Below are 15,745 nucleotides of genomic sequence, written 5' to 3' on the forward strand. Positions count from 1 at the left end.
AGTTTTACTCACTTCATGTGAAGTATACTGTGTATTTAGCTTTTAGGTGTAATAGATGTTTAAACTCAGACAGTTTCAGTAGTAATGTCAAGATCTATTTTGGGAGTTCTGCTAAAGAAATTTTTTAAGTCCTCGCGTTTGATTCTGGACTTCCTCTGAGTGCATATTTTTTACTTACTGTAACTGTTAAAGCTAGTGTTTCTTCATGTGTGCATATATTATAATATATGTATGCAAAGGTATTTGTGGATATATCTTACATGGGCATTTCATCTGACCAGACATGCAGATCTTAAAATTTTGTGTGTCATACTATAAATGAAATCACAAGCTAGGAGGCTGTAAGAGGGGTTTAATCACCTCTTTACAAGCTAATAATATATATAGTACAACGTAAAAGCTGTTTTGTAAATGAAAGTTTGATTGCTTTTCACAGCTGTATACAATGGAAGCCACTAGAGGGAACCTTTTAACTGCTAACTGTTTGCAAAAATTTGTGATTTACAAAAGAAAATTGTAGCATATATACATGTGTGTTTTTGTTGTTTTATAATAGTGCCTTAACTGAAAAAATTGTGTCAGTGTTACCAAAAATGAAGTGTCCTCATCGTTTGGAACCACATCAGATCCAGGGACTGGATTTCATTCATATATTTCCTGTTGTACAGGTAATAATTTTGTGATGTATCAATACTTTGCTGAAAAAGACCATAAAACTTGCATAAAAATTTTAACAAAGATCCGTATTATTGTTTGGCTCTTTATTTAACTTTGGAATGAATAATCACAGAGAAGTAGTTTAATGTTTTTAAAGAATTGGGTGACGTTATGGATGATAGAATTCTTAAGTATTGTTTGATCCACATTTAAGAAAAACACAAACCAAACTCTTTACATTCTTTGAAATGGAGTCAGATTCTGCCTTTTGTGGAACATCTGCTTAAAGAAACTAAACTTTAAGCTTGTTTCAGAATCTGATAATCTACTTTGCCAGACTAGGAAATAGAACAAATATCTTACAGTCTATGTTTAAGCTTACGGAGTAAGTTATGCAGATAGTCATTCAATCAAAAGGATATGAATAAGGCAAAAGCCAGTTGGGCTTGTTTCTTCAAGCATAATTCATCCTTCATTCGTATCACTTAAAAACTGTATGTGTGGAAAAATAAATTGCTCTGATGTGTGATCCTATTACTGTGTATTTGTTGAGCACTACTAAATGACCACATGCATGCTTGTAGTTCTCCATTTTATTAAGCTTTAAGCTAACATGTGATGTGTTCCAGTTACGTGTGGTATCTTGAGAATCCTTGGTATGTTGTTATCATTTTTTGATTTTACTTTCATCTGCACACAGAAATGTATCTTTGATAAGTAGGGAAAATGAAGACCATTAAGCAAGCTGCTTTTTTGTTAAATATCTCCTTACCTCCTGCCTGTGAAAAAATTTAGCAAGTAAGAGTTTAATCTAAATTCCAGTTTGTAAGAAGTAGGGAAGACTTCCTGTTGTCTCGTTCTAGTTATCTTCTAGTAGGAGGCTCCTGAGGAAAACCACACTTAACTGCACTCCCCACAAAAAGTTATGTGGTGTGTGCTACTGTTATACAGCTTTCAAGCTGTGCTGATGCTGCCTAAGGTGGAAAGTTTGTGTCTTGTTAATGTGAGTTTTTACTTCTAAACTTTTATTTTCCTACCAAAAAAAAATAATCCCAACGCAGGTTAATTTCTTTCCCTGGTCATTTGATGATAATGATGATGATGATAATGAATGGTTACATTTATCAAATACAAGACTTCTCTCACAGGAAAAATAATTCCTCTCCTGAAGTGAGAACATGAACTATTACTCCTGCTGTAAAAAACTATAGCACTAGGTATTCTTTTCTCTGACCTGCTTTATCCAAAATCCTAATTTGGGGTATTACCTCTGGAAAGGAGAAACATTCATTCTAAGCAGGGAGGAAATCAGCTTCTAGATTCTCTGAGAGTGGTGATTCTCAGTATTATCAGCTGGCCAGTAGGTGGTATATCTAATCCATACTTGGTGAAGAAGTCTTTCTTCATGAGCTTAGTTTTTTGTACGTAGAGGATCTTTTTTAGAAATTGTGGCTTTCTGTCAGGTCCCTGTGAAGTTCTGCCTTTTCCATATACTGCTGTTGGTTCCTCATTTCGTCCCAACCAAGATAGGCTTTCAAGAAAACTTCCATTGGTGTCACCAGTATACTATGTTCTGAAAAAGACCATGCAAGAGTCATAACAGGCTGCCCACACCATGGCATGTAGGAGTTATGTATTTGATAATGACACTTTACTCAATGCCTTGTTAAATTCCAGATTTCACTTGCTATCTGTAAATCTCAAATCAGTCCCCAAATAATACAGAAGCTCTTTCCTCCACCTGGCATTGTCTCCCAATAGCTCTTGCACTGTGCAGGCTAGTCTGGTGAACTTGATAGGAGAAATTTAGATGAATCCTTCCCTACAGGAAGAAATTAGATTGAGTTGGCTCACTGCCATAGACTGTAGCAGAACTTTTTAAAAAAAAAAAAAAAGAAAGACTAAAAAAAGATTTCAGTAGGCAGAAATTGTGCTGTTCTTCCTAGTAAAGTCTGCTTATGTTCACAGGAAAGTATGTACACAATCTTGTGTTGAGATGTGCTTTGTACTTAATAGTCTGCCTTTTTTATCTCTCTTTTTGTCATCTTCCCCTCACTTTCCAGGGGTTCATAGTTACAGCACAGAAAACAGTTGCTGGTTCAAACTTGGATCCCAAGATTGATCTGATCTCTTATGTGACCTCCTGCACAGGCTGTCGACAGCCCACAAGATTTATCTTCTCCAACGTTATTTAAAATGTACTTCAATCTTTTATGGCTTTTTGTGTGGTCTTATAAATGTCAGAAGTCTTTTTTTCTTATATGGGCATGTGGTTCTTCTTGAACACTTCATGGGCTTGATGATACGTCTTTTCACAATGGAGCTGTAGTTTTTGAACACAGTAAGGGATCTGTAGTAGGAAATTTTGATAGAAATGCGTATAACCTAGTTGTAATGGCTTCTACCTGGGGTACAGCCAAGATTAATGAGATAAGGTCGTGTTCCAAGGGGCGTCTTCTGTCAGAGTGTAATGGACTAATGATACAAGACGGGTTCAGTGTTGGGTCCTGGCACTGAGAGCCCAGAACGTTTTCTGTTCAACTTCTGATTGCTTCAGATTCCAGCAGAGCTCCAGCCCATCTCCTCCCACTCAGACTGATAGAGATGGTTGCTGTGAACTGTTCAGGCTTGCTTTGGAGAAGGATGACCATACCATAGCCCACAGGCTGTATAAAAGCCACCTGGACTATCTGTTTGTTTTAAAGTATGCTCCCAAAGGCTTCTTTGGAGTAGAGGGGGATGAACCTGTATGCATGCAGAGTATAATCACATTTTTGTATACGTGCTATGAATCCAATGCTTCCTAGAACTGAGGGATTTATTATTTATTCAGTATGGCCTGCTCAGTAGAAGGATAACATTGATAGCTTTTACAGTACAGTAGAGTTTTGAGTTTTTTGAACATAGAATAGAATGTATGTTGTGCAGGCTGGTACAGCTGAGCTCTTGGTCTGGTGAGTTGAGATGTGCTGGCTATTCCATGGTATAGATGAAAACAAAAAGCCAGAAAATTAACATTCCTTAGTTTCGTGAACTACTGCTGTGCATTTTTTTTATATTATGCGTTCTGTATTTTGATAACAATGTTATTTATGTTTAGCAAGTAATAACAATGAATAATATAGATCATATAACTACTTAGTGTGGTGAAATGTACTTTGTTAAAACATTTTTAGCTTCAGTAGTAGATTTCTTCTGCTAGGATGTAGGGTTTATGCAACTCAGATTTTTGGGAGGGCAATTTAGGGTTTTTTTGGGGGGTGTTTTTTTTTTTTCTTATTCTTCCTTAAAGATGCAAGCTAAAAGAATAATGTTTAAAGTGGCCCACATCCATTGCTGTTCCACAGATGCTCTTTGTTTTCCTTTTTGAAATGATTTTATTGAAGGTACAAATATTTGGATAACAGAAATCCATTTGACAAAATTCAGTGAACTTTGCTTATGAAGATTTCATATGTTTTTGTTTATAAATGAATTTGTCAACTAAGAATTCCTAATAGCTGAAATTTGCAATAGCATTTTCTTTCCATACTTACTATAAGAAATTAATTAGAATGTAAAAACAATTCAGTATATGAGAAGTTACAGTGCAAGCTAAATAAAGGGGAAATCATGCAACAAAATAACTAATTTTGCAATACACTATTTACAAATAACATTCATAAAAGTGGTTTTTTGGGATAACAGGCTTTGCTCCAAGGAGCTTATAAGGGAAGGCAGTTTGATCTTCTTTGGAGTATTGAATCCCCCTGTAGTATGAACAGTATGGCTCATTGAGGTTTATATGGTTCAATATAGTTCAACAGGATGAAGAATATTTAGGGTTTTATATGTAAAACTTTGATTATAAGAAAAGCCATGTGGTTGCTTAGCTTACATGTTGTCTGATTGCTCTATTGAGCTTTTTTGTACATAGAAGAGGAGCAAATGTGAAGTTTATAAAATAGCTAATGCTGAATCATTTTGTTAGGAGTAGGTCTCTAAGTTACCATGTTTACAAATAAATGTTCTTGTTTGTGTGCTTAAAATGTGTTTTTAGCTTTTATCATGTATTAAAAATAATTATATAGTAGTTAGGTGTTTGCTGCTGTTATTCTTCCCCTTTCCACTGATACAAACTTCTTTTTTTTTTTTTTTTTTTTTTTTTTTTCCCCAGTGGCTGGTGAAACGTGCAATAGAAACAAGGGAAGAAATGGGAGACTATATCCGTTCTTACTCTATATCACAGTTTCAAAAAACTCACAGACTACCAGAGGTAAGATCAAGCCAGTTCTTTTTTCTGTTACAATATGTCAAATGCTCAGGTGCAGTACCAGCTTCACAGCTCTGAAATCAGCACAATATACCAGAGTTGCATTTGCTGTCATTTTGTTATTTGGTCCTAGAGGAATCCATGTACAAATTCAGCTGGGAAAAAAATTAAAACATTATTATGACAGAGTTCATAGATACTGGTTTAACTTTTGCTTAATAGTTGCCTTAGTTTTTCTGCAATATTTGGTACTTCTCTGTCAGCCTGTCTTGCCAGTTAGCTTGCTTCTGGAGTGGATGTAGAGCTCTGTGCAGTGTATGCAGGCTAACCATGTGACTGGAGCTACACTGGCTGAAATGTGTTCGAAACAACTGGCGTACTGTGGAGAAGCTGATCTAGCTAAATGAGAATCAATATGCTGTTAATGCTCTATAACTTGGGTTTTGTTTTAGAGTGCTCGAAGTCAGCTCTTGTCTTTCTGTATCCAAACTCCAAAATTTGTTCTTGAAAACTAGATTCCTAAAAAACTTAATTCAAAAACTGAACTTGGAAAAAGAGAGAGGGACAGGTTTGGGTTAAAAGGAAAGACATTTGTCTCTGTAAAATATGATTGCCAGAGGAGTGAGAGATGCAGTCTTATCAAGAAGTGTAGTGGTAAGAGTAATTTTGCACTGTTTGATGTATCTTGATCACATCCCTTCTCCTTCTGATAACAGGCAAACGCTGCCCACTTTGAAGTTACATGCTTAGAACAGTGTTGTGATCCTTTCCTCTTCCTATTCTGCAGTAATGATATGATGTTTCCTTCATGTAGGAGGAGGGCTCGAACGAGCTTGGATTTGTGCCTATAGTGCAGAGCCATCCGTTCTGTTCTTGCATATCCCAAGGCAATTCCATATTTAAAACCTAGAACCCAAGTTTTGTCTCTAATTCAGTAACAGCATTAAAGGTAGATGTCCCTAGAACTGGGAAGGACGGCCGGATTTTATTAGCTTGGGGTGGTTTGGATCTTCGTTTGGGTTTTTTTGATTGTTTTTAATGCTTAGAAACTAAAATAACAGTAGGGGGAAACTTCTCTTTTCCACATTAAGCCCATCCCAACTTCATTTCTTCATAGTGTAGTAATGATTGGAGATCCCGTTAGTGGGCTGGGATTACATTTGTGTCAGGTACTGTATAAGCAGAGAGCAGAAAGACTACTGATCTGGATACAGGTTTAAAGACCTACCTACCTATCTGATGAGAAAAGCAAATACTTTCCTGTGTTACAGGAAATGACTTACATTTCATCAAATAATTGGTCAGCCCAGTTAGAAACTATTTGACAACTTTGTTTGCTAAACTTATTACAGTGTTTGAGGTTTAATCTCCATTCCTGCTGTTTTTAATCACTTCCATTAATGTCTTGCAGGATGATGAATTTTTGCAAAGAAAAGAGAAGGCTATCAAAACTGTTACTGATATCTTTGTAAGTATGTTAGAAGCATGTGGTTTTAGTAATGAAATGGTGGTGGTTAATTCTGTTTAATGCAGCCAGTCCTTGGGTTTTCTTATGAGAAGGTCCCAATTAAGTTACATGTCGAGCTTCATTCTTATAACAGCTCTCAAATCCTAACATATCAGATTGAAAACCTTTTAGGTGTGCACTGTATGAGTAGATAAACCATATCAACTGCCTGCCATATCACACAAGAGAGTGTGGAGTTCCACGCTATCAAACAAAAGTCACAAAGTAGCTTACAGGCTATTAAACCCTCAGCAGACTTAAGTGTTTGTTTGAAGCTATCAGCAGTTGGACTATTTATCTTGAAATTAATCAAAATGACATTCTCCTCAATTTAAATGTCTGCATTTCAGAACTTGTCTTTTTTACTTCTTGTAATTAGCAATGAAAATACACACCCTACTTCAGAAATGTTTTCTTCCAAGTAGCAAATGTTGGTTGGGAAAGGTGGTATCACTTGTGTTCTCCCTCTTCAGATGCAGATCTTCTAGCTCTTGGATAAACTGTTTGTTTCTATTTTTTGAAAGCGTGTTGGTGAATGCTACCAGGAGTGACGTGCAGAATACATAGGCTATATCACTGTCTCATACCTGAATTCAGGTGCCTAGCTAGCAACTTGAGTTTCTGTCCTTGGCTTTCTCTCTCATTTCCCTGTTTGCTTGGGACTGTCAAGTCACCATTTCTGACTCCAACAGTTCGCTACCTTTTTTTAACCATCTTGATAAATTCACAGGCCAGCATTTGAAAAGGGATGAGAAATCTGGGTATACTTTGAATGGGACACTTCCAAGGCTCTTGAATACATGGTGAAACCCGACTCTTCTGAGAAAATCAATGCTGTTTCAGGTAGCTCTAGCCAGACACCCTAAACTCTTTGTCCATGGATAGAGGTCTTAACTGCCAGTATAACGAGCTATATGATAGCTTGCATAACGGACCCGAGCCTAATATATGTGGTTGAATGACAGTGTATGTTTATAGAAAAACATTGCTATGAAAGTCTCCAGGTGATGACCAACGCAAATCCCTTGTTAATCTGTTTGAATAATTACTCTTGCTTTGAAAATTTCAATTACAGTGTCTAACTGTTGTTCCCCATGGTTTGATTGGTTTTTTTTATTAGCAGACTTACGATGAGTCTTTTACTCCAACCAGCAATACTTGTCTTTCCAGTGACATCTGTTTTCCATTTTACAAGTTAGCTCCCTTTGTAAATGAATATTATTGTTTTGTTTGTGGACCTGTATAACCCTTTAAATTGAGAGACAATGCAAATCTGTGTAAGAAAGCAAAGTCCAAATGTGTGTTGTATCAAGTATCGCTTGAAATTCATTGAGCTTCTGCTTATTTTCAATTCTCAGAATAATTGTCCTAATTTTCCATGTTTCAAATGTGTCCATTTTCTACCTGCATTGTCTTTGAATAGCACTAAAGATTCTGTATCCAAGTGGCTGATACCAACCTTGTCACTGAAGAGACAGAAATAAAGTAATCACAATTCTGTTACGAGACATCAATACCTAGAATTTTTAGTGTCATTTAAAAAAAATACAGAAGATATTTGATTAACAGTGATGAAGGGATCCCTTTGATTGCTGAGGAACAGAGGTGGTTTCAAGGCTTAGGTTTTTATGTTCTAATAATTTGGGGTTTTAAAGTTTATTTTATTTAATTAATGCAATTTTTTTGGAGAACTTGTCTGAAAAGAAGGAATGCAATCTACTTTCAGTGTGCAGTTACCTACTAAATGTCAGGTTCATTCAAGTGGCTTGTCCAGAGTCCCATGGTGCTTGGTTGGGTTTCCTTTACGTATCCACCTGCATGTTTTCTGAAATCACTTTTTGAGCTTGAAGAGAATGACATGGCAAAGATGAAGCAGGTACATGTATGCCAGATCAGGTGTTTCTTTGCTGGTTGAAGCCAGTGAATTGGCTTTCACTTGCCCAGTATATTAGGACTGTTACTTTAAAATTCATAGGTCATGGTCGTGGAATCAGATAGGCGTGTGTCTACTTCTGCAGCTAAGGGAACAGTTCCATATTCAGGGTTCAAGAATGAAACAGATAATGGAAAGCAAGGTTAACAAGGTACGGTCTTAAAAGTTTGGTAGTATTTTGCACCATTCAGCTAGCCTGTCCAAGTATCTCTGAATAGCTCTCCTGCCTTTGAGCATGCTGGCTGCTTTCCCCAGTTTGGATCTATCTGCATGGTTGATAAAGGTGTATTCTGTCTTCTCTGGATCACCGATGTCTAGTTTTTAGGTGCCTCTTCACAGTAGATAAAGTTTTGACATTTGTTCGTCACTACTCGGGATATCTTTAGACAAACACCTGTTCTTTAAATATATGAGCTCTGTCAGGTTTATATGTTCTACAGCTGGCACCTGATCTTATTAATAGAAAATTAGTTCATGAGATCTCTTAGACATCAAGGCATGAGTGCAGTCTAGAAGAACACAGAGTGAATTTTCAGGGGAGAAGGTGCACAAGCTTTCCTATCTGACCATAGTAACTGGAAGAAGGAGAAGGTGGCTATTAGATGAAGGTTCTTTTGCAGGTCACCTTTAAATCATTATGCATTGGAATTGGAAGAGAAACCCACTTTCCTAAAATAGGGCCAGCAAGAGTGAAAGATTAGTCTGTTGTCTGAATTCATTATTACAACTCTGGTCTAAGGACCTACCCTTCTCTTCTCAAGGGGACAATACAGTGAGATTTATGGTCACGATCAGGCCTAAAGGTTAGTAAAGGGAATATTAAATATCAGTAATGGTTATTGGAATAAGAACTACTGCTGCTGAAAGGTGACTGTCTAGTGAATTGAGATTATCTTGCAGTGGTTTTGTTCAACTACTCAATTATCTGATGCCAAGACTAATGTTTATGGTATGATGCCTACACTTTATATAGCACAGGTATAATATAGAATGTCATCATAAAAGCTATAATTACTTTTATGACTTATATTGCTTTTCTGTAGGTGTGGAAGTACATTTCATGGGAGATTCTTGATCATGAAAAGCTTTTTCATGTGACAGTCAAAAATGTAGCAAGATTTAATAGCTGGAAAAAAAGATGACAGAAATTGAGATTAGAAATGAAGTAGAAATTGCAAAGGGTAACTGACAAATTCAGGAGAAACTTGCCAAGGAATATTGTCTATTTTCACTTGTTTGAAATCTCTACTTTGGGATTACATGCCTTTGAAAAAGATTGAAAGGTATTTCAGCAATGTTATGGTGCAGGAATTGCTTGTTGAAAAGAATAGTTTGTGTTGTACAAAAAGTCAGATCAGGCAAAAAATCATCTTCCTTTTTTATTTTCTTTTAGAATCTTTGCAACTTCTTGCATTGAATCTTTTGTCCCATGTGAATAGCATTTTCTGAAATTAAATGTATGTGTGGAAAGCCCAAGCTTTGATTTCAACTTTTGTTTTTGTAAGGTATTTGTTCAAAGCATTCTGAGCCTGGCCCTCAAAGGATTTAAAATACATGAATGTAAAACAGACCAGAAGAGAGGGGGGTGTTCCTTTTTGATGCTCTTTATTTGGTGGTGGTGATGAAGCTTTTCTCTGCTGTGACAAGGGCTGGAATTTCATTTCGGAAAAAGGAGAAGAGAAAATGTCATCTATTTGAGGGGGACAATTTTTAAAAAATATCAATTGAAGTAAAAAAAAAAAAAATCTTTTGAGATCACAGGTTTTTAGTTAAGTTTTTTTTTTCCAGTATCCTTGCTAGCAGGATAGCACTAAATACTAGACTTCAATTAACTTCAAAATCTTTATTCCAGAAACAGAAATGTTGTATTACAGACTTACTGTGCCCTAATCTTTCACCAAACAAACAGCAAAAATAATTCCAGTCAAAGTAAATGTTATCTTGGTTCCAATTTCTAATTTGGGGAAAGCTGACGATCTCATTATTTTTTTTTATTGTTTAGGTTTTGGTTTGGTTTTGTTTGTGCTTGAGGTAGAATAATTTTTCTAATGTTGTTATATAGCCTTTTATAGTGGCATAGTTGATGTATATTGAAGGAGGAAGAAAAAAGGTACTTTAGTCTAGGCCATAAATATGTGCTGTAACAGTTGTGTCTATGATGACAGTCAGGATAGCAGTTCTGTCCTTTTGTTTCCATTTGGGTTTAAATTGGAAGTAGCTCTATCAGCACAAAATAGTACTTGTGAATCATTGCTTTATTTGATGGGCTGTTGTCCAGCTTAGGATCACATTGAGATAGCATGAGATCGAATGATTTTAGTACCAAACTTCTTAAGATATTTTTGTTCCTTAAACTGCAATAAAATCTGCTTTAATTCCATTGTAACCTGTGATCACTGAGTAGATGATAATTACATTTAATTATCTAAAAAGAGATTAAAAATAGAATTAACTCGCAAAGAGGTAAATTTTCCAGACACTGGCATTATTGGCTAAATCATGGGGCCTTTTTTTAATAGATGTTGACTGTTTGATGTGTGCTGGAGGAGATGGTTGAAGAAATCATGTTTATTGTTAAATACTCATGTATAATTTTTTTAAACTCTGGAAAGACAGGTCCTATAGCAAATTGTTTAGAAGTAAATTCAGTAAGATTTTATCATGTAATTCAAAAAGAGAAAGTGAAGGATGTTTATTTGGGTAGGTATATTGAGTTGGAAAGCAAACAGTGATACATATCACTCTATATAACAATTCATCATTTATTTTAACAAAGCCTTTTGCAAGGTCTGAATTCAGTCACTGTCTTACAGGAGGTTTACAAACCCCAGAGAAAATATAAACGTCAGAAGGGAGCTGAAGAACTGCTAGATGAGGAATCAAAGGTTCATGCTACGCTTCTGGAATATGGCAGGTGAAAGCTTCATTTAATTGTCTGTGGGTTTTGTACTGTGAGTATTTAGAAGGATTCCATATAAAATTTGGATTGGGGGAGGGGTTCTGCTACTTGAGAATCAAACTGTTTGAGATTTACTCCTGTTTGGTTTCAGATTTTGTTTGCTTACCCTGTAAATCCTCTGGGGACTGGACAGTCCTCATCTGTGAACAATGTTTTGTACAATGGGAGCCCAAGTTCTGACTTTATCCTGCTAGTAGGGTGTGTTTATTTAACATGCTTGTTCTTTGCTTCACAAAAATGGCTGAAATTCGTGATGCTTCTAGGTCGTGTCTGTCAATATTGCCTCTTTGCAAGCAATCCCCAGGAAGTGGGGAAAAAAGGAGCTGATGTTGTTATTGCTGCTTCTTGTAGTTCTAATGTGGTTGCTACATTAGGAGGCTGAATCATGGTTTAGTGCTATGTCGTCTTACTTTCTGCAGGCTTCTATATAGAGACGAAGTTACCAAGGTTTGCACTTATCCATTACCTTTGGAAGTCCCTCTGGTTTACTGAGAGTTCTCCTAACACATAAAAATAACATTACAGAGTTTCTAGTTTCTATTTCCAGTTTTCTTTTCATAGTTTAGTGATGTAGACAGCTTGTCTGCTGTCTGAGCTCTTCATGAGTACAAATGATATTTGAATTCATTTTTTGTATCTTCTGTGCCACCTTTTCCCCCAAAGCCATAGATTATTTTTTTTGGTCTCACTCTTTCGAGTACCTTCCTTTTACTCTTGACACACAGTTCAAATCAGCAAGTGTCCTGGTTGCAGATTGCTTATGATCTTCCCCTTTCATTCATGGTGGTATTTTGTGAGGGCAGCGTGGACAAATTAACATCTTTCAGCGTATTTTCCATTTAAGTGGAGTGAAATCCTCTGTGTGTTCCTAGTGGAATGAAACTATTGGGAGATATCTGGGTGTCCTGTTACTCAGCAGAGCTCTCCTGACATTGCATAAACTTTATATACAAATGGTTAACTGTAGAACTTTTCCCTTCCTTCCACCACCAGTGCAGTTCAGTGCAGTTATCTGAAGTATAGCAAGCTGATTTAAAAGCCTAAGATGACTGGCTGCTCTAATGAGCTTAATCTGTTCAAAACACAGAGAGCTACAAGGAAATACAGTGCTTCTTCTATGTATGTTTATATATATACATGTTTATATATACAGCATTCACAAATTCTGTGGGCTGTAGTTGTGAATGAGTCTTATTATTTTTGTAATGCTAGTAAGGAGTTAGGCTTGATTTACCTCATCCATTTTAGAGTCCAATTCCTCCCTCCCCAATGAAAATGAATTTGCAAGTTGGTGACAGTGTCACAGATTATTCTACTTGGCATGTGGATTTCTTCCTCTACTCTTCAGCGGAAGACATGCATGATTAGATTTAGATTGGGTCATTGATAGCTCATCAGTGCTCACAATGGGAATCCAAAGAGCTGGTATGGAAAAATCATAGAATCATAGAATCATTTAGGTTGGAAAAGACCTTCAAGATCATCGAGTCCAACCATCAACCATGCCCACTAAACCATGTCCTGAAGTACCCCATCTACTCGCTTTTTGAATACCTCCAGGGATGGTGACTCAACCACTTCCCTGGGCAGCCCATTCCAATGCCTGACAACCCTCTCAGTAAAAAAATTTTTCCTAATATCTAACCTAAATCTCCCTTGCCTCAGCTTGAGGCCATTTCCTCTCGTCCTATCTCCAGCCACCTGACAGAAGAGACCAGCACCCACCTCACTACATCCCCCCTTCAGGTAGTTACAGACACCGATAAGGTCTCCCCTCAGCCTCCTCTTCTCTAGACTAAACAGCCCCAGCTCCCTCAGCCGCTCCTCATAAGACTTGTGCTCCAGGCCCCTCACCAACTTGGTTGCCCTTCTCTGGACACGCTCCAGCCCCTCAATGTCTTTCCTGTAGTGAGGGGCCCAAAACTGAACACAGTACTCGAGGTGCGGCCTCACCAGTGCCCAGTACAGGGGAACAACCACCTCCCTGTTCCTGCTGGCCACACTATTTCTGATACAGGCCAGGATGTTGTTGGCCTTCTTGGCCACCTGGGCACACTGCTGGCTCCTATTCAGCCGGCTGTCAACCAGCACCTGCAGGTCTTTTTCCGCTGGGCAGCTTTCCAGCCACTCTTCCCCAAGCCCGTAGCATTGCATGGGGTTGCCGTGACCAAAGTGCAGGACCCGGCACTTGGCCTTGTTGAACTTCATACGACTGGCCTCAGCCCATCGATCCAGCCTGTCCAGATCCCTCTGTAGAGCCTTCCTACCCTCAAGCAGATCGACCCTGCCTCCCAACTTGGCGTCATCTGCAAACTTGCTGAGGGTGCACTCAATCCCCTCATCCAAATCATTGCTAAAATGAAGTCCTGCTGTACTCCTATTCTGTCTGTTTATAGTCTTGTACTGTTTCAGTGTCATTACTACATATTGGTGTCAGTAGACATCTCCTAATAAACAAAAAGAGTATAAGTAGCTTATGCAGTTTAAGGGAATTTTTGTGTATGATTTTTCTAGAGTAGTTTTAGTTTTTAAAACAGAAGGGCAAAACTTGAAATCACTGTACAGCTTGAAAATTGAAATAAATAGAAGATGTTTTCTATAGATCTTCACAAATTGTTTTAGCTTTGGGTACTGTGGAACAGTTGAGGCCTAAGTAAAGCTCATTTCTGCTGTAAAAACCAGACAAATCTTTAATATAAAAAACAATGAAAATGGATGATGGAGAATGTTTAAGTACAGAGAGAGGAAATAACAGGAAAGTAGGAGGTGGTGATGGTATAAGGGAACTTTTCTTCTGTTGTATTGTGTGCATCAGTACATAGGTATGAGGAGCGGCTTGGGATCAGTAAGAAAGATGACCAAGAACTTGTGAGCTTTTGGGAGGGAAAGTACTTCTTCAAGACAGTATTTGTTGAGGTGATCTTGACGGTATTGCAGAGCCCTAGCAGAAGAACAAAGGGAGAAGAGGTATTCAGTGTTTGAAGGGCATTTATTTAAATTCGTGATATGAAGGAAGGACAGTACTTACCAAAAGACAAATACATTTAGCTATTTGGTATGAAGAGTTTAACATTAATTGGATGGAAGTGGGAGAAAATTAGGATAGTTGCAGGATTTGAATGTGTTCTGGTAATGATTTCTTAATGAATTCTCAAAGCGTGAAACTCTTGATCAGAAAACTATTTTCGATATCGTGCAAAAATGAAGAACATCTGAGAAAATGAGACTATTGAGGGACTCAAATATCTGCTTTGTGTGTTTTGGTAGAGAAACTCTTAAGGAAAGTGCTAGTGTCTACTGTGAACCTAGTGATAAACTAACAAGAGTACAAGGACTCTGAGATACATACAGAAGTCTGTGGAGGCAGTAGGGATTACTGTCCACTGTTCAACACTGTTAGGGGAACTAGAACACTGCTAAAAAAGACAAATAGTAAATTTTTGGTAGATTTAGAAATAGAGTTGAATGTTTTTGGAGTTCAAATGGTTAAAGTGAACCTTTCATTCTTTTAATGCATGTAGATGGCAGTTGTAGAAAATTGTGACTAGAGGGGGTTTTTTTCCTCCTAAATGCCCCTTGGTTATCATAAAAATGGATCCTTTCAGAGCACACTAATCATGAAAGTTAATTTTCTCAGCCCAACAAATAGTATAGGGTCTTGCAATGTCCTGATGCCAAACGCAGCATTTTTCAGATACAGCCAGCAGTAGTGCCATATTCTAAATTGTGTTTTGATCCTGTGGCCTCCAGCTTAGAGGTTATCACAAATGAGCTTGACTGTGGTAGGCCAGAGTCTGGCTTGAGAGGGGAGTGATGCCAGTGAGCATCTTTCCACACAGTTGCGTAGTCTGCTTTAGCTAAGGACTTTCGTCACCACATCTTTGCGTATTATCAATAGGTTTTCAGCAAAGTACAAAGTCAGTTCCTGTAGCAGGCGTGAAATGTTAAGCCTGGGAGGCCTCTGGGTTCTCTGTTGATACAACTAATGGTTAAGTTTTTGTTATTGCTGTTCTGGTGCAGTTCATTACTTGGATGCAATTATCTATGTGAAAATAAAATTGTGCTCCTATAAAAAGCGAGAACAGATATACGTTAATGGCAATACTACTTACAAATGCTTCTATACTAACACAACTTTATGCATATTCTGTGGAAGGGTAGTGCTCTGCCACATTCTTCGTACTGCTACACTTTAAAATGCAGAGAAAACATAGTGTGGGGAACTCTTGAAAACTTGGAGTTATGCTGTAGTAAAATATGACTGAATTTACCTGTTGAGCGTTGAATAAATGGAGAACGGATGACGATTGATACTGATGCTGAGGATCACTTTTAACTTTTAGCCATAAAAGGCTTATAAATAGTCCTGCTTCTGCAGTAGTTACGGAATTAAACAGTTGTAGCTCTAAGTTAGTCAATCAGGAACATCACTTCTTA

At 37.5% G+C, this 15,745-nt stretch overlaps 1 protein-coding gene across 3 annotated transcripts in view; it reads left to right on the plus strand.

Moving 5' to 3' along the window:
- CCDC93 (coiled-coil domain containing 93) overlaps positions 1 to 15,745 on the plus strand; it is a 52,683-nt gene that overhangs the window by 5,375 nt on the left and 31,563 nt on the right. For all 3 annotated transcript variants that reach the window (XR_008235917.1, XR_008235916.1, XM_052791756.1), the window contains exons 4-7: positions 557 to 668; positions 4,814 to 4,912; positions 6,321 to 6,377; positions 11,163 to 11,263. Coding sequence is in view for 1 of the 3 variants with exons in the window: in XM_052791756.1 (XP_052647716.1) it covers positions 557 to 668; positions 4,814 to 4,912; positions 6,321 to 6,377; positions 11,163 to 11,263 (369 nt within the window). In the remaining 2 variants the exon portion in view is untranslated. The remainder of the gene's footprint in view (positions 1 to 556; positions 669 to 4,813; positions 4,913 to 6,320; positions 6,378 to 11,162; positions 11,264 to 15,745) is intronic.

This window comes from Harpia harpyja, chromosome 7, assembly GCF_026419915.1.
Source record: "Harpia harpyja isolate bHarHar1 chromosome 7, bHarHar1 primary haplotype, whole genome shotgun sequence".
NCBI lineage: Eukaryota > Metazoa > Chordata > Aves > Accipitriformes > Accipitridae > Harpia > Harpia harpyja.